The 26,477-nt window shown below is 39.9% G+C and overlaps 1 protein-coding gene across 1 annotated transcript in view; it reads left to right on the top strand.

Moving 5' to 3' along the window:
* LOC142656587 (aldehyde oxidase 1-like) overlaps nt 1-26,477 on the top strand; it is a 98,969-nt gene that overhangs the window by 63,752 nt on the left and 8,740 nt on the right. Inside the window, exons 17-32 of the mRNA XM_075831519.1 lie at nt 54-223; nt 2,450-2,567; nt 4,309-4,431; nt 4,795-4,891; nt 6,369-6,493; nt 7,392-7,525; nt 8,095-8,182; nt 8,292-8,378; nt 8,989-9,180; nt 11,276-11,503; nt 14,030-14,125; nt 16,272-16,400; nt 17,356-17,430; nt 20,829-20,881; nt 21,634-21,748; nt 25,299-25,364. Of these exons, the coding sequence (XP_075687634.1) occupies nt 54-223; nt 2,450-2,567; nt 4,309-4,431; nt 4,795-4,891; nt 6,369-6,493; nt 7,392-7,525; nt 8,095-8,182; nt 8,292-8,378; nt 8,989-9,180; nt 11,276-11,503; nt 14,030-14,125; nt 16,272-16,400; nt 17,356-17,430; nt 20,829-20,881; nt 21,634-21,748; nt 25,299-25,364 (1,896 nt within the window). The remainder of the gene's footprint in view (nt 1-53; nt 224-2,449; nt 2,568-4,308; nt 4,432-4,794; nt 4,892-6,368; nt 6,494-7,391; nt 7,526-8,094; nt 8,183-8,291; nt 8,379-8,988; nt 9,181-11,275; nt 11,504-14,029; nt 14,126-16,271; nt 16,401-17,355; nt 17,431-20,828; nt 20,882-21,633; nt 21,749-25,298; nt 25,365-26,477) is intronic.

Here is a 26,477-nt window from a genome sequence, read left to right as displayed (position 1 = left end):
TTTACTGATAAATTCCGTGTTACTACTATCGCGCATTTTTGTGTATTACATAGGAAGCTAACGCCAAGCAGCCAGGGCAAGATCCGGTAGGCCGCCCAATAGTACATCAGTCTGGCATTAAGCAGGCCACTGGAGAAGCCGTGTACATAGATGACATGCCACCTGTGGATCAAGAACTTTTCTTAGCCTTTGCAACCAGCACAAAAGCCCATGCAAAGATTGTGTAAGTAATAGGGTCATAGTGGAAGTTCTACATCTGGTAGACAGCAAGTCATGCTAATGTATCTCATCCATGAGCTACCTAATGTTTTATATTTTTATTGTTGAGTGTGCCATGAATGTATCTGCATTGTCATCGTAGGTTTACTGCTAGGGTGTCAATTCAATTGACACCCTTCCCTCATCACTCATACAAACCAATTCTGTATATGTGTGTGTATATAATGAGTATGCATTAGTATTATCCAGTACATAAGACAAGTAATGAATTCTCTGATCTAGAGCTAGTAGAGGTAGACATCCATTACTGGTACCATGCCATACATCTATCATTTACAATAAGCCGCATGAATGTTGCTCAAAGCTCCCAATGATGAAAAGTATTCGGTCACCATGTCTGAATATAATGTGTGTACAGATACAGTAATTGTTTATATCACTGTTCATGATACTGAACAAATGTCTTGTTAATGGAAAATTGTCCAATTATGGTCCAATGATTTGGGGGACACAAAGAAAATGGATAAAATGTATTCTATACAGCAGCTCCGACCCTGACGGACACTGTAGTACTGCATATGGGTAAAGCTGGAAGTGCCATTTATATGAAACTTTTCATAGAGACTACGCAGTGCGCTCATGTTTGAAGCCCGTCAAGGAGCACAAAATTATAGTATTCGTACCATTAGCGTGAGATAAATTGGTTATAAAAATACACATGGGTGGCCGTGTTTACTTGTGGTATTTGGATTCTGGGCCATAGGGAGAAGAGATTTAATTTGAGATTATAAAAATAGGTCTGCGTTTATTTGGGTACATCTGTGAGATTTATGCTTTTACATGGGTATCCTTTTTTAGGAGCATGTTATGGCAAGTCCATGCAAAGTGCTTCAATGTTAGAATATTTTTAGAAATGTGGCTACTTTTATTCAAAATTATTTTAATATTATATTTGGTCATAAGACAACCTTTTACCAACCTCCTTTAATTTTAAAATAATACCAATAACTTTCTACAGTGATTCTCTAGGGAGTACAGTAAAGGCTAATGCATATGGGTTCTTTGAGATGTATATTCATTGATCAATAGCTATAGGTAAGCTCAATGCAGCCACTCGAATGAAAAAATCATGGCTGCATTGAATGAAATCTGCAGCATAATACAGTAGCAGCAAAATGGATGAGATTTAAACAAATCTCATCCACTTTGCCGCATAAATAATGAGCAGCAAAAAACGCTCAGAAATTTACCTGCGGTGTGTTTTTTTTTTTCAATCCACACCATGTTAATTGGATTTGCGGAATCGCTTATTTAAAAAAAAATTTAACGTATGTTTTCCCCATTTAATTCAATCGGGCGTTAAAACCCTCAACAAATAGCAGCAGATGTTGCAGGTTGTTTTGCAGCAGAAAAGCTGCGATTCTGCCACAAAAAAACGCAACAAAAAATTAAAATCTTATAGTTGGCCAGAATTCTGTGCGTCTTCATCCAGGCCGGCCTCCTGGGGGTGACGTTTCATCTCATGTGACCGCTGCATCGATCACCTAGGATAAAACATCATCCCAGGAGGCCAATCTGCAGGACGTCAGAGGCTAAGCATGTGGTGTTCTTTGTTTTGTTTTTTATACATATGCAGTTTTCCGCAGCAGACATTCCGGGCCAAGAAACTGCACCACAATTTAGTGTGGTTTTTCTTGTCCAGAATTCCCTGCGGTGCCCAGTGCGGATACATTGTGCTTTTACGCAGCCTATCTATAATAGATCAGATATAAATCAGCAGAGAGATCCGTGTCAGTTAGTGGTTAGTGGCAGACAGCAAGCAAGAAAGTCAATGGTCGACAGGTTTAGTACATGATCAATTGTAAGCAAATGTCAGGAATGGGACAGAACAATGGGGGATTAAAAAAAAAAAGTTAGTCATCTATGTCACCAATGTCAGAGAGTAACAGGATAGAGAATTAGGGAATAGAGGATTCTAAAAACTATTGGAAGTTTTTTACTTTCAGTCAGGTCACATGGTACAATTAACAGCGTAAAAGAGCTACAGTATACGGGATCTGAAGAGAGTAGGACCAGGATGGAGGGACAAATGTCTGGATCCTGTGACCGGCATCCTCGAGGTCTTTTAGTGTTTAAATACGTCACGCTTACTTGGCTGGCTCTTATGTGCTTCCACATGTATAGTACAACAGTCCATTGTGTAACGATGAAATTGTAATTATTCCTTTAGGTCAATAGATGCATCCGAAGCTCTCAAAAGTCCTGGTGTGGTTGACATAATAAGAGCAAAGGATGTCCCTGGACCTAATGATATCTCCGGACAAGGTCCATTATTTTCAGAGGAGGAGGTAAATAATTGGTGCAATGTTAAATGAAAAAACTTGATGTTCTTGAAATTCAGTATTAAAAGTCTAAGCTGGCCATACACAGGAGATAAATAGCCCATGCCAAACCTTTTTCTCCTGATATTCAGACCTTTATTCGACGTGTATTTATTTATTTTTAATTCTTTTTTTTGGATTAGGCAAATGACAGATAACCAACAGTCCTGTTTGGGCTTTCTTGACTGGTAGTCAGCCATAAATTTTAATAGCCAATTAACAGATAGGCGGATGTCCTAAAATGCTTCTTATTTATTTTCTATTTTTTATAATTTTATATGCCTATTACTTGTAAATATTTTTTACTGTGCGTGATCCTAAATATATGTTGTGGTCAAACGTACAGTTGACTGAGCAATGGCATCTGTGGGCTGCTTTGTCAATTGGTACTTTTTTTAAAAACTCTGTCACTGTGCCAGACACCTGATAATAAAGACCATCTATAAAATTCACTTTATAATGTAATTCAGCTGGTGCGATTGTTCCAATTCGGCCCATCAATTAAAAACACACGCCATATGCTGATTACGGCCTGATTGGCAGAGAGCTAACCACATGTTACTCCTAGACCAATCGGCCCAGGAGGTGCCTTAATTAGCATGTGGCACATAGTTTTTAAATTGCGCATTGAAGACCAATTCGCTTCCTGTCTAAATGAAAAATGTTTCTATGAAATATAAATGTCACGAACAATAAAGAAATAGAATATCAATATTGATGGTCTACTGCACTTTAATATAGTAGTATAAATATAATGGACATTATTTGATTCTTCCATGATTTTCATTCGTTGTGTGGCCCTAGCTTTAAATTTAATAAATTAAAGTTCCTGAATGTCCCCCATTCGTTGACCACATTCTTCTTCTGCCGTCCAAATGAAAAAATATTTTCTGCCATTTTGTGTCCAAAGTTGTTGTTCATACTACAAACAAACCTTGTGTACTCTCACCCTGCAATCACTACTCCCTTCCATCCAACCTCGACTTCATGCTAATACACTGTATATGTGATAGGTTAGCAAGAAGGGTACAGATGGAAGAGAGTATGATTGCAGTCTTAGGGCCAGTTCACACAGAGTTTTTTGACACATTTTTTTGGTCGTGGAAACCGCGTCGGAAAACGTGCCATAATACGGTCGAAAATGCCTCCCATTTATTTCAATGGGAGATGGAGGCGTTTTTTCCCACGAGCGGAAAAACAGTCTCGATGGAAAAAGAAGCGACATGCCCTATCTTCGGGCGTTTACGTCTCTGACCTCCCATTGACATGGGAGGCAGAGAAAGCGTATGTCACTGCGTTTTCTGCCCGCAGTGCTTAATGGCCGCGGGCGAAAACCGACACGAATAACGCTGTGAAAAACGCGGCAAACGCGTGCAGGCAGATCAAAATCTGCCTCAAAATTTCAGATGGAATTTTGAGGCAGAATTTTCTGCCTGCAAAAAACTCAGTGTGAACATACTCTTAAACTACACAGGGTTTGTTTGAATTCTGTTACCATGGATACATATACGTCTGAATAGGAGCTGTAGACACAGTATGATGGTCTATAAAAGCTGCAAAGTTGCTTAATTTTTCATTTTATATGCATTGCAGCAATAGAATTTAAAAAAAAATAGTTGTGAAGTTGGGCTTTTGCTCTGTTCATTATTTATTAAGACTGCTTGAACAAACGTTCTCAATTCTATTTACATCTTTATGCTTCTTTTAGGTTGTTTGTGTGGGAGAAATAATATGCGCAGTAGTTGCGGACACTCCCGAACATGCGAGAAGAGCAGCAGCAATAATAAAGATAAGCTATAAAGACCAGGCACCACTTATTCTCACAGTGGAGGTAGTGTATTGTGATGCTCCCTGTACTTTGTTTAGACGCTTTTACGGTATGTTCTATTGGATATAATCAATTCTGGCTTCATTTGCAATTAGTAGGAAGCAGAATTTATATAAGGGAATTGCAAAACCTCACATCACACATCACAGTTGGCATTATCTTATGACTTATTCTGAAAGGGACCTGAATACAGAACTTGGGGCGCAAAAAAATAGTTACCAGTTAACCACCTAACAAGCAGTGTGACTTGTGAGGCTCCTGTTGCTTCTTATCTAAATGCATGCGAATGATACATATTATATAAATCTGCTCTGGAAACGGACTCCTCTACTTGTCATGGTCACATTGCGAATTGTTCATTTATAGGATGCCATCAAACACAATTCATTCTTCGAACCTTCCAAACAAATTTTGCATGGAAATGTAGAGGAAGCTTTTAAAATGGCTGACCAGATCCTTGAAGGTAAGTTGACTGCAATAAGATATCTTTACAATAACCTATGGATTTGAAGGTGTTCAGGCTGCACTAGGTTTCGTATGGGTGCATTCGTAGGGGCCCAACCCGTGTAGTATAAGAAAGGTACAATGCACGCCAAAAAGTCGTTACCCAAAGATACGTTTTTAATATTCGTAATTATGCCAGTTTAAGTGCGACGTTTCTGTCATCTCTGACCTTCATCAGGCACTGTAATATCCTGGGTCCTGCGTAGTGGCGCTTAATGTATGGCGGCTTGCCACATGTGGAGGCATAATTACGAATATTAAAAATCTATCTTTGGATAACGACTTTTTGGTGTGCATTGTACCTTTCTTTTACAATAACCTAGACACCACAGTAAAATTTACAAATTAAAGATATATAAATCTATTTTTTCAATGACAATTTCTATGTCAACTGCTTGAAAAGGAGGGATTCAGTTGTTTAATGGCAATGCAAGTTTTCTAAATTCCTTTTAATGCTTTAGATTAACGTGTAGCTAAACGTTTGACAAACTTCTGACATGTCATAGTGACATGTCAGAAGTTTGGAATGGTGGGGTCCGAGCACTGAGGGCGCTCGTGTGAGCGCTTAGCCACTTCGTGTCTGTTCGGCTTTTTCTGGCAATAAATTTATCGGTGTACGGACTCAATAGAAAGTCTATGAGCCCGTACTCCGATACATCGGCTTTCCGGAAAAAGCCGAACAGACACGAAGCGGCTGAGCACTCACATGAGTGCTTCAGCTGCTTCATTCTAGTGATCGGTGGGGGTCTCAGTGCTCAGACCCCCTCCAATCCAAACTTCTGACATGTCACTATGACATGTCAGAAGTTTGTCAAACGTTTAGCTACACTTTAAGTGTCCAAGTTTTCTGTTTTTTTTTCTTTAAAATCTAAATAGGTCCAAAAATGAGGGTTGATAATTTTGTTATAACAGTCGGAGTTCTGTTTTTTCTAATTAATATAGGGGGGTATTTATTAAGACTGGCATTTCATACACCAGTCTTAAACTGAAACACACTGGGGAAAGATGCGCCTAATATATTAAGTCGCACACGTCATAAGAATTTTTTTGTTGCATTTGTGTGCCAGAAAGTAAATAGTAAAATAGATTTGCGCAATAAGTTACATAATTTTCTATAGTGATTTTTTCAGGCCACGGGTTGCCCCACTACCTTCTGCTATGCTCTGCCCACTTTTTTGTAAAATGGCGTTGCAATTTTCGGGCTATTTGACTTTTTTTTTTTTACACCACAAAACTGGCATAGAACTAGTAATAAATTCCCCCCATAGTGTTAAATGATAAAATTCAGTATTTATTGCATACTGCTTACACATTGAACTCAAATATAAAACAGTATGCAGTGAGCTCCACCTAGTGTCCACTGCGGGCAGCCAGAATTGTATAATTTAAATCAATAGTATACATTGGAATTATAATACATTATTCTTACTTACTAGGAGAAGTTCATATTGGAGGACAGGAACAATTTTATATGGAAACCAATTCTGTTCTTGTTGTGCCAAAAGGAGAGGATAATGAGTTTGATATATACGTCTCTACACAGGATCCAACGACTGCACAGGTGATTGACATCTGCACGTTCTATAGTTGTTTCATTCATTTCACTGGGAGTAGTGTTTGCATATGATCCAACATAGTGGTGGCTGAAACTCCGCTCACTTGCGGTGGCCAATGACCCCATGATTTTGCCAATAATACCTGGCAAAATCTTGAGGTCATTGTCTACCACAAGTGAGCTGGGTGGCGGCCGCGGCTACGTTAGGCTGTACCCTGAATGTATTTTTATAGTTAAATTGCCAGGTGACTCCTGTTGATGGACATATATCTTTATTCGACCATACTAACTATATGTTAGTGTGTTCACATCAGCATCGCCCTTCCATCGCCCTTGATGGGTTCCGCTAGACCTTTCCGTCGGAGGAACCCATCAACGGAAAGGGAATCGGAAACCATAGCTTCCGTTTACATTACCATTGATTTCAATGGTAATACTTCCGTTGCAAATGGTTTCCGTTTGTTTCCGTTCCGTAAGGATTCCGTGTTTTTGTTTTACGGAAACAATAGCATAGTCGACTGCGCTATGGTTTCCGGCAAAAAAACTGAAACCATTACCATTGAAATCAATGGTAATGCAAACAGAAGCTATGGTTTCAGTTTGCTTTTCCGTTGATGGGTTCTTCCGACGGAAGATCTAGTGGAACGTAAGGGTGACGCTGATGTGAACAGGCCCTTACTATGATCAATACTTGTATTATTTACTGTATCCTATAATGATAGATTCAGTATTTATTTCAATAGTTTAAAAAGAAACTCTACCTTTTCGTTAATGCCAAGAACAAATTAAATAGAACTGTGACAAAAACAAATCATGGTTTTTTTTGTTTGTTTTGTTTAAATATCCATTTGCGTAATAGCGAAGTTGCTTGCATTAAACGTCTTGTTATACACTTTATTTGCAGCTCTCAGTGGCCGCCATCCTTGATGTTCCATCTAACAGGATCATGTCTCATGTAAAGAGAGTTGGTGGAGCATTTGGAGGCAAGATTACCAAACCAGGCATATTTGCAAGTGCTGCAGCTGTGGCTGCTCTAAAGTAAGTCAGCTGAACTATATCTAACAGGTCAATTTAACAGAAGAATAATGGCGGTTATTGTGGTTCATGACCGCGACATTTGAATACACCCGATCTATGCTTCCTGGGTATTTCGTGTATATCCAACTTCTTTTACATACATTTTACAAAAATTTCAACTTTTCCACACCTATGGAATCAAAAGACTATATAAACCATGACCAGCAACATGTATCCCTTCTAGATAATGACACAGATGTGGCGGATTGGGGGCCTGAAAACTTGCTACTTCCCTCCACCAACACTGCAGTAATAGACAACAATGTTTTCCTGGCCTCGGGACGCAGAACTGTTGTTTTTTATTTGTTAAAGATAGAACATACTACATCGTGGTTAAACTAATAAATTAGCCAGTACCGGATTTATACTTACAGATTGCCTGCCACGTTGGACTCCGTCCATCAAGTGGACCACACCTTATGTATGGCAGAACAATGTAGTGTGATTCTTATAACATCTAGCACTCTATGCAGCCGCCCTATTGTCCTCCATAATTTTCTTAGTTAAGTGATACAATTAATTTGTTTCAGAACCAAAAGACCTATTAGGTGTGTTCTGGAGCGCAATGAAGATATGTTAATGACCGCCGGCCGACATCCTTTCAAAGGAATATACAAAGTGAGTTACAGTATAGTGCAAGTAAAACGGAATTTACTAGGCTACTTTTGGCCACAGAATGTTGGCTGCAGGCTTATCTAAATCTGACCATTTAATTTTTTTGTTGCAGGTTGGCTTTATGAATGATGGGAAAATTGTAGGAGCTGATGTATCTTTCTATGCCAATGCAGGATGCAGCCCCGATGAATCTATTCTGGTAACCATATCATACATATTGTATAAACTGATGTTACTGTAAGGAAAATCATTATTAGGAGTACATATAGTGATTCAAAACGTCAAAACCAGTGCCGATCAATGAGACAGCTTATTGATCGACACTCATTTGCTCCTTCCACAAGAAGCAATGATCCTTTATGTATGGGGACGAACGATCGTTACTACGATCATTCGTCCTCATACATTGGCATTATTTCGACAGCACATCTCCCTGTTTACACGAGGAGATGTGCAGCCAACTAGCGACCATTTTATTGGCCGCGTAACCGAGCAGACCAGCCGATGAACTAGCACATTTCAAAAACGGCCTCCAAAATCCTAATGGATAGTTGGAGACAGTTTTTTTTTCCTGCTTGACAAAAAAAACTCCATGTGAACATAGCTCGATGGTGGCCCAGAGGATAGTTTTCGCCTTTTTTAAATGTGGATAGAAGATCACAACCACAATAGTACTTTAATAAACCTTCATGAAATAACCATGTCAAGGTATGTTTAGTCATTTGCTTCTAGTACGAAGCAAATTAGAATATCAATTAAATATGACAATTTGTAGCTTAAATTGTTGGGGTGTTTTCTTCCCGTTTCAGGTGATAATTGTGGCTCTGCTCAAGATGGACAATGCATATAGCTTCCCCAATCTTAACTGCCGGGGAAAGGCTTGCAAGACAAACTTGCCCTCTAATACTGCTTTCCGTGGATTTGGCTTTCCTCAAACAGGTCTGATTACAGAGACCATAATGGATGCGGTGGCTACAAAGTGCGGGTTGCCTCCCGACCAGGTATACTTATTGTTATTTATCAGGGCAATCTATCGATATAGAATAGTGTTTCTTCTTTCCTAACAACCTCAAGTCCTTTTAGCTATTGTTTAATGATCATATATTAGGTTATTATACATGGTGTGGTCTACTGACTACTTCAATGAGGTACATTTGCAGAAAGAAATGAGCAGGAACATAGATATTTAACCCCTTGGAGATATAGCCAATATATATGTCTCTGGTGTGTGTTTATATATGTGTGGCTATAATTATCACTGTGTTATCTGTGGTATTACATAGGACTGCAGGTGATATCTACTACATTATCTACACTGTGTATATATGTGCCTGTGTGGGTATATATGGGTATGTATGTAAATGTGTCTTTGTGCTTGTATATATGTGCCTTTTATGTATTTGTATATGTTCCTGTCAGTGTATTTATGTGCCTGTGTGTGTCTGTATATAAATATGTGTCTGTGTGTATGTCTATATATTTACCTTTTATGTATGTATATATTCCAGAATGTGTGTGTGTGTATATATATATATATATATATATATATATATATATATATATTTGCCTGTTTGTCAAAATATGTCCCTCTATGTATGTGCAGTATTTATGTTCCAGTATGTGCGTGCCTATATATGTGGTTAATTTTTGGTTTGTGGAGGACAGCAATAGAGAATCCCGCACAGAGCGCCAACCAACCTAAGGCCGGCTCTGTTGGTAGTTGTTCTGTTTGGGGTTTTATGGGCATTGCAGTTTATAATGTGGGGACATATGTAATCTGTGCGGAGTACATCAGGGTACAATAAGAGGGTATAATAATGCAGTAAATTAATAATAATTCATAGATGTCTGGCCAGGGTCGTACTGATAAATGGTGCCCAATCTTTATCCGCTTTTGGAACATACTCTGTACATTTTGTGTCTTCATATTCTGGGAGCCGTAACTTTTTTTATTTTTTTTCTCCAACAGAGCTGTGTGAAGGCTTATTTATTGCGGGAAAATTTGTCGTTTTCATTGGTACCATTTTGGGGTACATGAGACTTTGATCACTTTTTATAATTTATTATTTATTTTTTTTACGGAGTTCACCGTGGACTATATATGACATATTGACTTCATTCTGCGGGTTGATATACATATGGTATTGCCATAATCCTATCGTTTTTTTTAATGTTTTACAGCGTTGCCACAATAAAATATATATATATATTTTTTAAATTGTTTCTTTTTTGGGTTGCCGTATTCTAAGAGCCATAACTTTTTTATTTATTTTTTTGCCACGACAAGGCTGTGTAAGGGCTTGTTTTTTGTGTGGGATGAGCTGTATTTTTTATTGGTACCATTATGGGCTACACTTTTTTCAATTTTTCATTTTTTTTCCGAGGTAAGGTGACCAAAAAACAGTGATTCTGGCATTGTTTTAAAAAAAATGCCGGCGTTCACAGTGCAGGAAAAACAATATTATAGTTTTATAGTTGGGGTCATTACAGACGCGGCAAAACAAAATATGTGTACTTTTTTTTTAAATGTTTTTTCCTATAATAAAAGGTTTATTATGGGGGGATAAAGGCGTTTGTAACTTGAAACTTTTAATATTCTTTTTATATTTTTTTAATTCAACATTTTTATTAACTTTTTAAACTTTTTTTTAAAAAAAGACACGCAGGACCCGCTGACACTGAACCCGTCAGTGCCGCTGACCTGATGGATTCAGGTCTTATCGCAAGATACAGCTGCTCTCTATACAGGATAAAAAAGCTGTATTTTAAAAAGTAAACATTTTTTATAAAGTAAATAGAAAGTTGCAGCAAACATTATTATTAAAGATTTTTTTTTTTTTTAAATGTGTACATAGCCTTTAACTATTAAATGACAGATGCAGTCCACAAGATTGTATGCAACTCAAAGTATGGCTTTGTATTGCAGCTGTAGCTCCATAGTTAAAATCCGTTAATTGCGTCACAAAAAGTCTCCATGTTGTGAAAAGGTAGCATTAATAATTATTATTGATGTGGCACATTGAAATTCATAAGTTGCTTAGCAGACCGGGTATTTCAAGTTACATATGCATTAACTTTAGTTTATGATGTTTTTAGGTTCGGGAGAAGAACATGTACAAAGACATTGGAAGGACACATTATAAACAAGAGTTTGACTCCACAAATCTGATGCGGTGCTGGAATGAATGTTTGGAAAAGTCTTCTTATACCAAGAGAAGAAGCCAGATCCAAAAATTCAACAAAGACAACTACTGGAAGAAAAAAGGCATTGCTATTATACCCCTCAAATTTACAGTTGGTTTTGTTGAGAAAGTGTATCACCAGGTCAGTGTTTGAAGATAAAGGCATCCTGTGTTTAAATAGTCTATTATATAATCCAGACTTTGTTTTATAGAAGTATGTCTGCTCGTGATAGAACTCCACCTACAGTAGTGGTGCAAGTCTAAAAATATAATGTGTACAGATGTAGCCAAGTTTATCTGGACTCTGATAACTAACTGCTGCAGCGTCATATCACACAACAAAAGTCATTGAAAAAGTCAAGTTAAAGTTTCTTGACACTGTGCATTCAATGTGTCAAGATAAAGATGGCTACATCTGTATGGTTTTCCGCTCATAATTTGGTGGCTTTACAAAGTCACAGATTTAACTACAAAGAATACAGTGTAGAATGGCCAAGCCTAAAGTGGTGAATGCATCCACACTACAGTATATGGAGCATCTAGTGATATGACGTTCTACGTTTTTATGTAGTGTCCAAATTCTACGTTGCCACATGAGACGTACTAAAGGTTCAATTCACCCTGTATTCTAGAGATCCGCTTTTTAAGATGAAGAATGGAATGTCCTAGAGCAGCGTCTCTCAACATTTCTAAGCCAAGTGCACCCTAATATAGTAGGCCTACAACAGTACACGTATAGCAGTACCAGCCTAAGACAGTCCATGATTATGGAAACGGCCTGCATTATTGGCCTAGTTCACACTAAGGCTGGGTTCACACGTGGCGGAATTTCACTTAAATTCCGCTGCGGACACTCCGCAGCGTTAATCCGCAGCGGAGCCGTTTCTCCATTGACTTCCACTTTAATTTAGCAGTGTTCGTTTAGACGATGCGTAAAATTCCGCTGCGGAGCATAGGCTGCGGAGCGGAATTTGGTGTCCGCAGCATGCTCTGTCTGTTGCGGAGCAGTGGCGGACTGGTTGCGGACTCATGGCGGAATTTCTCCATTGACTTCAAGGGAGATTCTAATTTCCGCAATGAAGTCCGCAGCTGTCATGCACATGTTATGTGTGCTGCGGATGCGTTTTGCTTTTTTAACTTGACATTTCTTCATTCTGGCTGGACCTATGTATTTCTAGGTCTACAGCCAGACTGAGGAAGTCAATGGGGCTCCCGTAATGACGGGAGCGTTGCTAGGAGACGTCAGTAAATAGTCACTGTCCAGGGTGCTGAAAGAGTTAAGCGATCGGCAGTAACTGTTTCTGCACCCGGGACAGTGACTACCGATCCCAATATACAGCTACCTGTAAAAAAAATTGAAGTTCATACTTACCGAGAACTCCCTGCTTCTGTCTCCAGTCCGGCCTCCCAGGATGACGTTTCAGTCTAAGTGACGGCTGCAGCCAATCACAGGCCAATAACAGGCTGCAGCGGTCACATGGACTGCCGCGTCATCCAGGGAGGTCGGGCTGGATGCCGAAGGAGGGACGCGTCACCAAGACAACGGCCGGTAAGTATGAATTTCTTTGACTTTCACAAGGGAAAGTGCTGTCCCTTCTATCTATCCTGCACTGATAGGGAGAAGGGAAGTACTTTTACCGCAGTCCGCAGCAGCTAGTCCGCATCAATTTACTGCACATTTTGGGCAGATCCGCAGCAGAATCTGCAACGCAGATTCTGTGCGGCATTGATGCGGACAGTTGCGGAGGAAATCCGCCACGTGTGGCCATGCCCTTAAGTGTAAATATTGCAGATTTTCCACAACGGGTTTCGTTGCGGAAAATCCACAGCATAATACAGTAGCAGCAGAGTGGATGAGTTTTGTCTCATCCACACGCTGCATAAATGAGAAGCAGAAATACCTCTCAGAAATCGACCTGCAGTGCATTTTTTTAATCAGCAGATGCCAATTGTATTTGCGTAATCGCTGCTTTTTTGTTGAAGGTTTTCCCAGTTGAATTCAATGGGAGGTAAAAGCTGCAACAAACAGCAGATGTTGCTATTTTTGGGGCGGAAAAGCTGCAAATCTGCCGCAAAAATCGCAACTCAGAAAAAAAATCTTACCCAGAATTCTGTACTTCTTTGTCCAGCCTCCTGGGATGACCTTTCATCCGATGTGACCACTGCTTCCAATCAAAGTCTGCAGCGGTCACACGGGATGAAACATCATCCCAGGGCTGCAGGATGTCAGAGGGACATGTCGCCATAGTCGTCCCTTTTTTATTTTTTATTAATTTTTTTAAATTGCAATATTTCCACAGCGGACATTCCGGGCGAAAAACTGCACCACAATTTGGTGAGTTTTTTTGGGCCGGAATTCCCTGCAGCCAATAGGGCGGATGTGTACCTTTCACACAGCGTATCCACCCTGTGTTAATTTACCCTAACAGTTGAAGAGAGAGGAAGAAGTCTGTGCCAGAATAGACTTGTGGCACCGAATGTGCCCAATATACCTGTACCACCTCCCACCTAGGGTACATGTACCGTAGCTTGAGAAACTAAGTACTAGAGGATGTAGGAGTTCAAGTTCCTTTTGGAATTTTATATTTGCGTTCATTATTTTTTTTAAATTTAATTTGCTCTATTTATCACTGTTTCATTTACACTCACTGTTCATTTGTGTCCCCAGGCTTCAGCTTTGGTTCATATCTACAGAGATGGAAAAGTCCTGGTCAGCCACGGTGGGGTGGAATTAGGCCAGGGGCTCCACACAAAGATAACACAGGTATAGTCAGAATTTTCCAAGTAGCTCTACGTACTGTGTTTACTGTGCTATCATAGTGAGTTGTGAACCTTATAATGCTGAATATTCACAAATATTAAATTTCACTTTTAAATCTTAAATATACTTTATTAAAAGATTTATTTATTAGTCTCAAAGGATTCTAGGGACCGGTGACCATGAACTAAAAGTTGTCTTATTTATTGTACTGTAGGGACCATTTCAGATATTATAACTTTGTTTTTAAATTATTGTTTTTAAATTATTTTAATCTAATAGAGTAGACTGGAAGAACACATACCTTCTTAAGAGACTATTATATAAAACAATTTCAGAAGTGATAATCCCTCTAACACATTTGATTTTTATTTTTTTTTAAAGTGCTTTCTGTCATCCAGGTGCATAAAAAGTGTAAAAGTGGCACACAAAGTGCACAAGGATGCGGTGTATTGCTGCCCTTCCCTTAAGAGAGAGGCTCCCCATAACCATTTCCTGACCCTCCAAACAATAGGCCTAGAGGATTGATGATCCCCCCTAGCCCAAGCTTAGGGAGACCCAAACACACTCCAAGGCTTCTACCTGGGCTGCCACCCCAGTGTCCACCTAGGAGCCTGCATCAGGTTGCACCTCCTCTCCGAGGAAGGGAGGCCGGTTTGCAGGCGAAAATGGAACCAGCGGGACACACATTTCCCCCTGGACCTCAGGAGGGGCACCGCATCCTGAAAATCCTTGTGACAAAACATGACAAAACACACCGTGAAAAACAAAATTAAATAAGTGGATGTGAGCTGTGATACAGCCTGGACATCCGCCATGTATAAAAACCACATATTTATTTTCACATTTTCCCTGTAACAGATTTGACATTGGATCTGCATATGATGCATTTGAGTCTCCACATGATCTATAGGCATTAAATCCATTTAACATGCCATGAAAAGGCAAATTATATAACTTGTTGAGATTCAGACTTTGTCATGTGCAGGTTCTAAAGTCACTTGATGCAGTAGATCTTTTCCTGATAAGTTTACTGATGAACTTAAAGCCCAAGTCAGGGTGTAGATGTGTTGAGTATCTATTAAACCTATTCCTTGTGGGTAAAATTTAAATTTATAATTCAAGTTAAAAGTGTTTCCATGGTATCTTGAAATCACAGGGACCTAAGGGCCTCATATCAGCACTGTACACCCATTTACTCTCTTCCAAGCTCACTTCGGTGCCGTTGCCTGTATTTGATAGATGGTTGGGGCAGATTCCAGATCTTACATCGGAAGATAAAGATGCAGTGTTTAGCTCTCATATGTCAATTTCTCCAGCGATAAATAATAAATTGATACAGTTATATATTATACACCAATCCTATTTGACCCCTATTAGATTGCATAAAATGGGTAGAATACCCACAACGGAGTGTCACAGATGCCATTGTTTGGATGCAGATTTCTGGCATCCTATGTGAAACTGTCCGTATATTTCAGATTTTTGGGCAGGAATATTTAGCCTCTTATCCTCCCTTTTACCGTCCCCTGTGCCCATTTCCCCTAAGGTGGCTTTATTTGGTATCTTAGATGAAGAGATTTGGCCACACTACATGCAAATTTTCTTGAACGAAACCCTGTTTTTGGCTAGGAAGGCCATAGCTATTCACTGGATGGCTGATAACACGCCCTCGGTTGCTCGATGCAGAGGTCTTGTTAATACAGTGATAACATATGAGCGATTAGTATATCAACATAGAGGGTGTCCGGATAAATTCTTCAAGGTCTGGGGTCCCTGGTTAGATACTCCAGAGACCTTTGATGTAGAGGAACATTAACTTCTGTCTCATGGTGTATGTCCCTAAACTTATTCGGTTATTGCTTTGCCTATTGCACACACTCCTCATATATTTGTGATATTTTCACGGCATAGACAACACAGGTTTTATTGTTGTTGAAGTGTTATTATTGACAAACTATAAAAAGTTTTTGAATGTTGCTGATTATCCCTTCCCTTTTTTTTTTTTTCTGTATCCCATGTGATGTAACATAATTTATTTTCTTGGTGCACTTGTTTGCCCTTCATCCTGTTTGCAACATTTTAAATAAAACGAATTAAAAAAAAAAAAAGAGTTTCCATATCCTATAAATCTGTTTTACCTCTATATCAGATTGCAAGCAGAGAACTTAAGATACCAATGTCCTACATACACATCTCTGGGACTAGCACAGTATCTGTCCCAAATTCTATTCCAACTGGAGGGACTTTCAGCACGGATGTTTATGGCCTGGCTGTTAAGGTAACTCATTGACATTGGGCAACCAAAATGTATGCAAGTGGCATAATAAATGAATAAAAGAACCTACATGTTTTCTCCACATGATAGACTGGAAAAATAGAATATTCTTTGCAGGTTGTTAATTATAGCTTGTTGTACTTCACCATACTGAGGATCTTTCTTGTTTATTGATGTATACAATATAGAGCAAAGTCATCGTTTTACTAACTTAAATGGGCCATTCCTTTCAGTACAGGTTCTTGATCAGCAACATTTGGTGTCCAGCCATCAGTCCGCATAAAATTACCAACACCACCACCTCCCAGTCAGAGGTTGGACCGAGGCCAGATATTTATGTATAGTAATTAGGTTTAATAAATATACTGACTATGCATTCATTTGCATAAATATTACCCTCTATATCATACTATGTGTGACATTATAAAGTAAAGAAAAAACCCTTATACAGTGTGAGTAAAATCAATGAATCAATTTGTCATTTAACACATTGATAGAGTGTGTTTTTTTCACCCTGGCTCAAGTCATTGTACAATATAATAATACTAATAATAATAGTAATTTTAATAAATCCTCTCTCCTGATACTAGTTTGTCACATATCTCCATTTCTAAGAAACTTCAGATTAATTGACATACATATTTATGATTAACAAGAGTAGTGGAATAGGGTAAAGAATGTAGAATAACAATTGTTATTGTTGCTGGTTAAAACATTGTTAATTCTTAATAAGACAGACTACCATATTACATATGGATGTGTACATATATTACCGTACATTATTATTTTTTACATCTGGCCTCTACATTAAATTACAGCACTGACCATGTTGCTATTTCTTTAGAAGAACAATTTCCGAACTAAGATTATTATAAATATAATATATATTGACAGATGTATAATAAGGATTATGAATATGGCTAAATAATCTCTCTGTTATATTTCCTTTTTGTTCAAGTATGCCTGCGAGACTCTCTGGGGAAGATTGGAACCTTTTGTCAAAAACAATCCAAATGGTAAATGGGAGGACTGGGTGAGTTCAATTTATATTTATTAATCAAAAATACTAAAAACTGAATTTGTAATGATTTGCAACACTTGTTTTCATATTTTGAATATTTTGTTAGTGTCATGGTACGACAAATTTTCCTAATGACCTTTCTAGGTGGTCTAGTTTGGTTGTTGCTTAATACTAAAACAGTTTAGGCTTCATTCACATCTGCGTTGGGTCTCCGTTCATGGGTTCCATTGGAGCTTTCCGTCAGGGGAACCCATGAACCGAGCCCTGACTGAAATAAACAGAAACCATAGGTTTCACCATTTATTTCAATGGTGACGGATTCAGTGCAATGGTTTCCGTTTGTCACCGTTGTATAAGGGTTCCCTCGTTTTGACAGAATCAATACCGTAGTTGACTGCGCTATTCATTACATCAAAACGACAGAAACCCTTACACAACGGAGACAAACGGAAGCCATTTGCACCGGATCCGTCACCATTGAAATCCATGGTGATGCAAACTGAAACCTATGGTTTCCGTTTGTTTCAGTTTGGATTCCCCTCATTGGTTTCCATGACGGAAAGCTCAGACTGAACCCATGAACGAAGCCCTGATGCAGATGTGAACGAAGCCTTACAATGTAACTAACTGTGGGCTACAGTTACTAGGTTGGTAGCAATGCCAGTATGTAGATACAACAGTTTGCTTGTTATGGGTTTGAAGGGTAACTAATTTTGCACAACTTCTAACATATCTAGGGACAAGTCAAAATGCTGAGACACCTAACTAACACTAAAACGCAAAATGGCTGTGGCGCTGTGCTGAGCGAACCCCCACCCATTAGAACTTCTGACATGTCTCACCAGAAGTTGTGTATAAGAATAGTGACCCTAAGACAATTTATTTTATTTTATTTTTTAGCTCCATTGTGGCCCTGTAAATTTTTTTTTTTAAAAAAAAGACCTTGTCGTATTAGAGTATAAAAAAAATGGTCTTAAAGCAATGTACTGTATAGATCACAGTATTATTCCGTTAAAAAGAATAGTTTGGACGAATCACTTTTCAATGCCTGTTAAACAAATATGTTGCAGCATCTTCCCTATTAGGCTGGGTTCACACGTGGCGGAATTTCACTTAAATTCCGCTGCGGACACTCCGCAGCGTTAATCCGCAGCGGAGCCGTTTGTCCATTGACTTACACTTTAATTTAGCAGTGTTCGTTTAGACGAGGCGTAAAATTCCGCTGCGGAGCATAGGCTGCGGAGCGGAATTTGGTGTCCGCAGCATGCTCTGTCTGTTGCGGAGCAGTGGCGGACTCATGGCGGAATTTCTCCATTGACTTCAATGGAGATTCTAATTTCCGCAATGAAGTCCGCAGCTGTCATGCACATGTTATGTGTGCTGCGGATCCGCCTTGCTTTTTTAACTTGACATTTCTTCATTCTGGCTGGACCTATGTATTTCTAGGTCTACAGCCAGACTGGGGAAGTCAATGGGGCTCCCGTAATGACTAGGAGACGTCAGTAAATAGTCACTGTCCAGGGTGCTGAAAGAGTTAAGCGATCGGCAGTAACTGTTTCTGCACCCTGGACAGTGACTACCGATCACAATATACATCAACCTGTCAAAAAATATAAGTTCATACTTACCGAGAACTCCCTGCTTCTGACTCCAGTCCGGCTTCCCAGGATGACGTTTCAGTCTAAGTGACGGCTGCAGCCAATCACAGGCCAATCACAGGCTGCAGCGGTCACATGGACTGCCGCGTCATCCAGGGAGGTCGGGCTGGATGCCGAAAGAGGGACGCGTCACCAAGACAACGGCCGGTAAGTATGAAATTCGTTTACTTTCACTAGGGAAAGTGCTGTCCCTTCTCTCTATCCTGCACTGATAGGGAGAAGGGAAGCACTTTTCCCGCAGTCCGCAGCAGCTAGTCCGCATCAATTTACTGCACATTTTGTGCAGATCCGCAGCAGAATCTGCAACGCAGATTCTGTGCGGCATTGATGCGGACAGTTGCGGAGGAAATCCGCCACGTGTGGTCATGCCCTTAAAGTAAAAAAGTGGGCACCAAGTTTATCCATTAAAGTTACGTAGTTCATTCGAGTCATGGATAGTCTTTTGTAGGCAAAATTAACATAAACATTACAGATCAGCAGGGGTCCAAGCAAGGGCACATAAAATCATACTTGATGTTTGGTATTTTGATTTTGATTTTTTTTTAAATGGATGTTATCTAAAAATAAAGCTGGTGCCTGACTTAATTCTAGAATAGATGGTTTACTGTTTTTAATGGTTTTTGTTAAAAAATGAACTGACTTCTGTGAATAGCTTACCAAATGTAACTGTTCTTCTTGCATCAAAATCTTTAAGTAGCGGACATATTTATCATTCATTCTCAGTAGATCCGAATAATTATTTTAAAGTTAAATAGAGCAGCGAATGTGTAGAAATTAACGTGTTTGGAAATGGATGATTGAAGGGAGATTTGAAGAGATTTTTAAAAAGAATGGTATGAAAGTTGTATTTTTTAGACTTTTAGGCTGGATTCACATGAGCATGTTCGGTCCGTAAAGGACGGAACGTATTTCGGCCGCAAGTCCCGGACTGAACACACTGCAGGGAGCCGGTCTCCTAGCATCATAGTTTTGTATGATGCTAGGAGTCCCGGCCTCTCCATGGAACTACTGTCCCGCACTGAAAACATGATTACAGTACGGGACAATTGTCTCGCAGCGAGGCAGGGACTCCTAGCGTCGTACATAACTATGATGCTAGGAGCCCGGCTCCCTGCAGTGTGTTTGGTCCGGGACTTGCGGCCGAAATACGTTTCATCCTTTACGGACCGAACATGCTCGTGTGAATCCAGCCTTACAGTTAAACATGCATAGCCTTAGGGATTTATTGTGGTGATTTCTATTATTCATCCCAAGTCCTCAAGATTAAGTATAAAGCAGGTAACTTATAAAATGTCTCGCGACTGCACCTGGACTCAAATGACAACTTGTATAAACTGGAATGACAATTTTTTTATTTAGTTCCAACATGAGCACCAATTTTCTATGTTAATGCACTGACCCAAATGTGACACATTTATAATGGAGTAAAGCCTTTTCCTGATCGATAAATGCCAGAAATATGATTGCAATAAGCTACTATAAGGAGCCTCGTGTACAACATATTCCGTATACATTTAACATTTAATACATAAAGGTAGATTAGGAAGTTTTTATATACAGCGTGAATGTCTCAATTGACAAGTTTTTTCACCTCCACTGTCATTTGAGCAGAAAAAACTTTTTTAAAGAAGTATTATTTAGCATATGAAGAGCATATCCTGACTGCCTGTATATTGCAAAATGTGCAATAGATTAAAATTTTCGCAGAATATATGTTCTTTTAAGTGTTATAATGTGATGTCTGTTTTCCAGGTTGTGGCGGCTTTTAGTCAAAGGCTGAGTCTTTCCGCAACTGGACATTACAGGTAGATATTTTTCCCTCTCCCCCACATGATAACTAAAACAACGAGATATCACTTGTGTCATCACTAGCCCTGAACATTCGGGGTCCACGCCCTGGATTTTTGGACCGGAGTCCTGGATCTCGAGGCAACCGCCACTTATAACTGCATCTGCTTTTGACACAAAAAGACATGAATGCTATGGTGGAACAGGGAGCTATCAGCTCCCTGCCATACAATCTCATAGGCTACAGGGCTTTTAAGCCTGCAGCCTGAGATGCTAGCGTGGGGAAGGCCAGCGCGATGCAGTAAAGTCATTGCGTTGGCTTGCACAGGTATCCCATAGCAGGTCTCATAGACTAGCAGGCCTAAAGAGACTGAGTAGCTTTGTTTGTCGTGGCAGCAGGGTTAGGTGGGTATTTAGTTTTATTTTTTATTTGGCTACTCCTGTGTGGAGAACAATAAGAAGAGCACCATTACTCAGTGTGGGGCACAAATACCGAGCGGGGAGCACTAAAGGGGCACCATTACTGAGTGGAGGGCACTAAGTTAACACCAATACTGGATGGCCCTTTTACTGCATGTAGGGACACTATTATGGTGGTTGGAAGTAAGGGGGCACCTTAATGTGTGGGGGGTAGACATATGAGTGAATTGATGTGAGGCTGGATTATAGCTTCAACACTGGCTCACAACAAAAAAAAATTAATTGAGCAGATAAAACGGAATATCCTGTGTACTCCCTTCAGATTGTTAAACTATCTGATTTCTTTCAGGGGATATGACACTGAAATGGACTGGGAGAAGGGAGAAGGTCATATTGCTCCATATTACATCTTTGGAGCAGCTTGTTCAGAGATCGAGCTAGACTGCCTAACTGGAGGGCATAAGGTAAAGGGCACTCTATGTTTTTAACTAGGGTGAGGTGCTCTATGTATATGATTTTCTGAACCTTACATGATGGAAGTACTTCACATCTAAATAAGTTAACTCAATTCAGTAACTTAATCTACTCAAGCATACAGACACAAGAAGTTCTTTGTACAAATGAATGTTAAAGGTCGGTTTAAAGGAAGGAATGTTAACAAAGTATCTTTTTATTCCCACGACTGTTATAAAGTAAGTCACACAGTTACCAATTTCTTTATAAAAAAAAGTTTGTACAAATCTATTTTCGGTTACCATATTGGTCGTATTTGACAATAAAATAAGTGAGTGTCATGTGGGGACGAGTGCCTGAGAACAGGTTCTTGATATTGGTATTCATTATTATTATTATTATTATTATTAATTATTAGGGCTCTGTTTCCCACTCCCTTCAAGGCCCCTTTTACATTGGCGTTTTTTGCTTCAGTATTTGTAAGCCAAAACCAGGAGTGGTTATAAAACACAGAAGAGGTAAAAATCTTTCCATTATACTTTTTCTCTGTATATGTTCCACTCCTGGTTTTGGCCTCAAATACTGATGCAAAATACTGCCAAAAAAACTGCCATGTGAAAGTGACCTAAGGCCGCTTTCACACAAGTGTTATATGGTTCCTATTTGTTCCCGTATTACAGGTGCAACACCCAGAGCTCCCGTGTTTCATCGGGACTGGAGTTAGAGCCCATTCAAACTATGGTGCTCTAACGGTTCTGGTGAATCATGGGAGGTATGGGAGTTGTGCCTGTAGTACAGGTGCAAAAAAGCACCCACATTACGCTCGCGAAAGCAGCCTAATGGTGTACGTCAGGTTTTCCAGAACTTTTGATGCCAAGAATAGCGCATCATGGATGAGGAAATATTAGCTCTTAACTTTTTTATGAAGCATCACTAACTTGTTCAATATCTGTTGCAGTCTAGTTCTCAAAATTTCCCCTGTAGGTGGTGTGTTTTCTTGCTATACGGCAGCTATTTAGGTCGATATGACTTGTAGTTGCACTGAAAATTGGACTGCAGTTGCTAAGATTTTATATCGGGCCAGGAAACTGGTGGCCAAATATTGGTTGCAAAAATTTTCTTAATAACATGATTCTCATAGAAAGGAAGATTTACTTTAAGCGTAAAGTGCCACAGAAATTTGAGAAAATGTGGGGTAATTGATCCGGGTTTGTCTTAACCAGCTCTTTTAGGGTTTAGCCGTTAAACTATATGACATACTGGTATAGCAACTTTTAATTGACATTTAATGCACCATGTGCCATTTATTTCAATGGTATGTGATGCATAGTTACATAGTTAGTACGGTTGAAAAGACACATGTCCATCAAGTTCAACCAAGGGATAGGAAAAAGAGAAGGGATGAAACAAAAATTCTACACATTCACATAAGAGCTGATATTTTTTCAGTCTAGGATAATATCTAAGCATTTTTTAAAGCCATCTCCTGTCCCTGCTGTGACCAGCGCCTGCGGTAGACTATTCCATTGATTCACAGTTCTCACAGTAAAGAAGGCTTGTCACCTATGGAGATTGAACCTTTTTTCTCCAGTTGTTCTATCCTTGGCCACCTGCCTTGTATTTTTGCTGATTTTATTAAGCTCTTTGTAATTTTCATAAACTACAGCTGTACCCTCAGATTTGTATTTTTGAAATGCCCTTTTTTTTTTATCATATATTGCCCTTTTTACAGAAGGTGTAATTGTAGTAGTTTATACTTATTACCGATAGAAAAAAATTTATAGGTAAAATGCAACTATATTGTGATCACTGTTACCGAAGTTTTCACGAATGATGACATTCCCAACAAGCTCTGCATTATTAGAAATGACCAGATCCAACAGAGCTTCACCTCTAGTCGGGTCTTCCACAAACTGGTCCATAAAATTTTCCTGCAACAGGTTGAGGAAATTTCTCCCCTTGGCAGTTGTAGCCGAACCATGACACCAATTAATATCCCGGTATTTAAAATCTCCTGTTATTATTACGGTACCAGCCTGTGCAGCCCGCTCCATCTGTTTATATAGCTGGCCTTCCATCTCCTCAGTTATATTGGGGGGTCTATAGATTACACCAACAGTAATTTTTTGAGTGTTTGTAATTCCACCCACAAGGTTTCAACCTCCTCACAATCTTCCCCACTATTCTCTCTTTCACACTCACATTCATATCACTTCTCACATACAGACATGCACCACCACCTTCATATCACTTCTCACATACAGACATGCACCACCACCTTCATATCACTTCTCACATACAGACAGACATACACCACCGCCTTTCCTATTTGTCCTGTCTTTCCGAAATAGTGTAAAACCCTGTAGCTTTACAGCCCAGTCATGTGAAGAGTCTAGCCATGTTTCAGCAACACCAACTATATCTATATGTTCCTCCAGTACCAAGGCCTCCAGTTCCCCCATTTTGCTTGCTAGACTTCTGGCATTTGTGAACATACACTTTAACTTGCATTTCAATTTGTCATGTTTGGTATCAGAAATGTGATTTTTTTACATTATTTGGGCATTTTTATTTTCAATGTTTCGTAACAAGAGGACCTCCTTATCCTGCTATCTAATCCGAACCCCACAGTCTATTTCTCCCCCCACCAATATAGTCTGACCCCTCTCTAAACTAACTACCCCATTATTTTCTACATTGACCTAACCTCATCAGTTTAAATACTCCGTCACCCCAGCTAGAATTCTCTCCCACAGCACAGCGGACCCCCTTTCATTTAGGGGCAAATCATATGCCCAATGAAAGTCAGCCCAGTGCTCTAGGAACCCAAAGCCTTCTCCTCTACACCAAGACTTAAGCCATGCATTTAACTCCCTGAGCTCCGGCTGTCTTTCCTGTGATGGCACAGGCAGTATTCCTGAGAATACAACCTTGGAGATCCTTCCCTTCAGCTTGTAGCCTAGTTCTTTAAAATTATTCTTAAGGCTCCTCCACCTACCATTTATTCTGTCCTTAGTACCCACATGGACCATGACAGCTGGATCATCACCAGCCCCTCCCAGCAATTTATCCACCAGTTCCACCACATGCCGAACCAGGGAGACCGCAAACCATGCTTAATTTAACGTTTTCTGCATCCAACTTACCAGATAACTTTGTAAATACATTTTATTATTCAACTTTTTAGGCAGATTAATACTACACATTAACAAAAAAAACGATGTTGAACATGCAGTAACTGTTAATGTTATGTTGCCACAGTATCTCCACTAGGGCAGAGCTAACAAAGGGATCAGTAGGGAAAATGTCTACCGGACTGAAGCTGAGAAAATGTTCATACCCCAATAAGGAAATTATAATTGTGTATGAAAGTCCTGCAAAAATATGCAGGTACCAAGCTCGTATTCTGGTTCTCTTACGTGACTTAATCTAATTGTTTCTTAGATCAATATATGATTTTCCAGTAAGTAACTTCATTGGAAAATAAAATGCAAATTAATGTGTTGTTTTTTACTCAAAGACAATTTAAAAAAATAATTCAATTATAATCCTATCCAACAGAATCTCCGCACTGATATGGTTCTGGATATTGGAGAAAGCATAAACCCAGGCATAGACATTGGTCAGGTATGTGAACTTTACAATTACAAAACAATATCTTCCTTAGGGCAGATTCACACGAACGTTGCGTTTTTGCGCGCGCAAACAACGCGGTGTTTTGCGAGCGTAAAAACCATTTGACAGCTGCGTGTGTCATGCGTGTCTGATGCGCGGCTGCGTGATTTTCGCGCAGCCGGCATCATAGAGATGAGGCTTGTCGACGCCCGTCACTGTCCAAGGTGCTGAAAGAGCTAAATCTTTCAGCACCCTCGACAGTGAATGCCGAACACAACAGCGAAAAACCTGTAAAAAAAAAAGATAAAGTTCCTACTTACCGAGAACTTCCCGGCCGTTGCCTTGGTGACGCGTCCTTGGTGACGCGTCCTTGGTGACGCGCCTCTCTTGACATCGGGCCCCACCTCCCTGGATGACGCGGCAGTCCAAGTGACAGCTGCAGCCTGTGATTGGCTGCAGCCTGTGCTTGGCCTGTGATTGGCTGGAGCTGTCACTTGAACTGAAGTGTCATCCCGGGAGGTCGGACTGCAGGAAGGAGACAGGAGTAATCGGTAAGTTAGAACTTCGGGTTTTTTTACAGGTTCATGTATTTTGGGATCGCAAGTCACTGTCCATGGTGCTGAAACAGTTTAACTCTTTCAGCACCATGCACAGTGAATGTCTCCCGACGTCGCGGACCGGAAATTTTTTTGCCGGGTTCGGCCAAAACGAGTTTGGCCGAACCCGGTGAAGTTAGCTTCGGTTGTCGGGATTCGCTCCTCGCAAAGACACTCCGTTTGGATGCTTGGAAACAGAAAAGCACGTGGTGCTTTTCTGTTTCCATTCATCCTTTTGACAGCTCGTGCGCTGTTTCAGTCGGTTCGCACGGAAGTGCTTCCGTGCGACCTGCCTGGTTTTCACGCACCCATTGACTTCAATGGGTGCGTGATGCGTGAAATACGCAGAGTTATTGAACCTGTCGCGTATTTTGCGCAGCGAACAAACGCTGCGCAAAATACACGGACTGTGTGTACTGCCCCATAGACTTCTATAGGGCATTGCGTGCCGCGTGAAAACCACGCGGCCTACACGCTGCCAAATCACGCTCGTGTGAATCCCCCCTAAAGGAAATATTTCCAATACACA

The sequence above is a fragment of the Rhinoderma darwinii genome, chromosome 6 (assembly GCF_050947455.1).
Source record: "Rhinoderma darwinii isolate aRhiDar2 chromosome 6, aRhiDar2.hap1, whole genome shotgun sequence".
Classification (NCBI taxonomy): Eukaryota; Metazoa; Chordata; class Amphibia; order Anura; family Rhinodermatidae; genus Rhinoderma; species Rhinoderma darwinii.
Note: the sequence above shows the minus strand (reverse complement) of the source record. Positions and strands in the feature narration are given on the sequence as shown.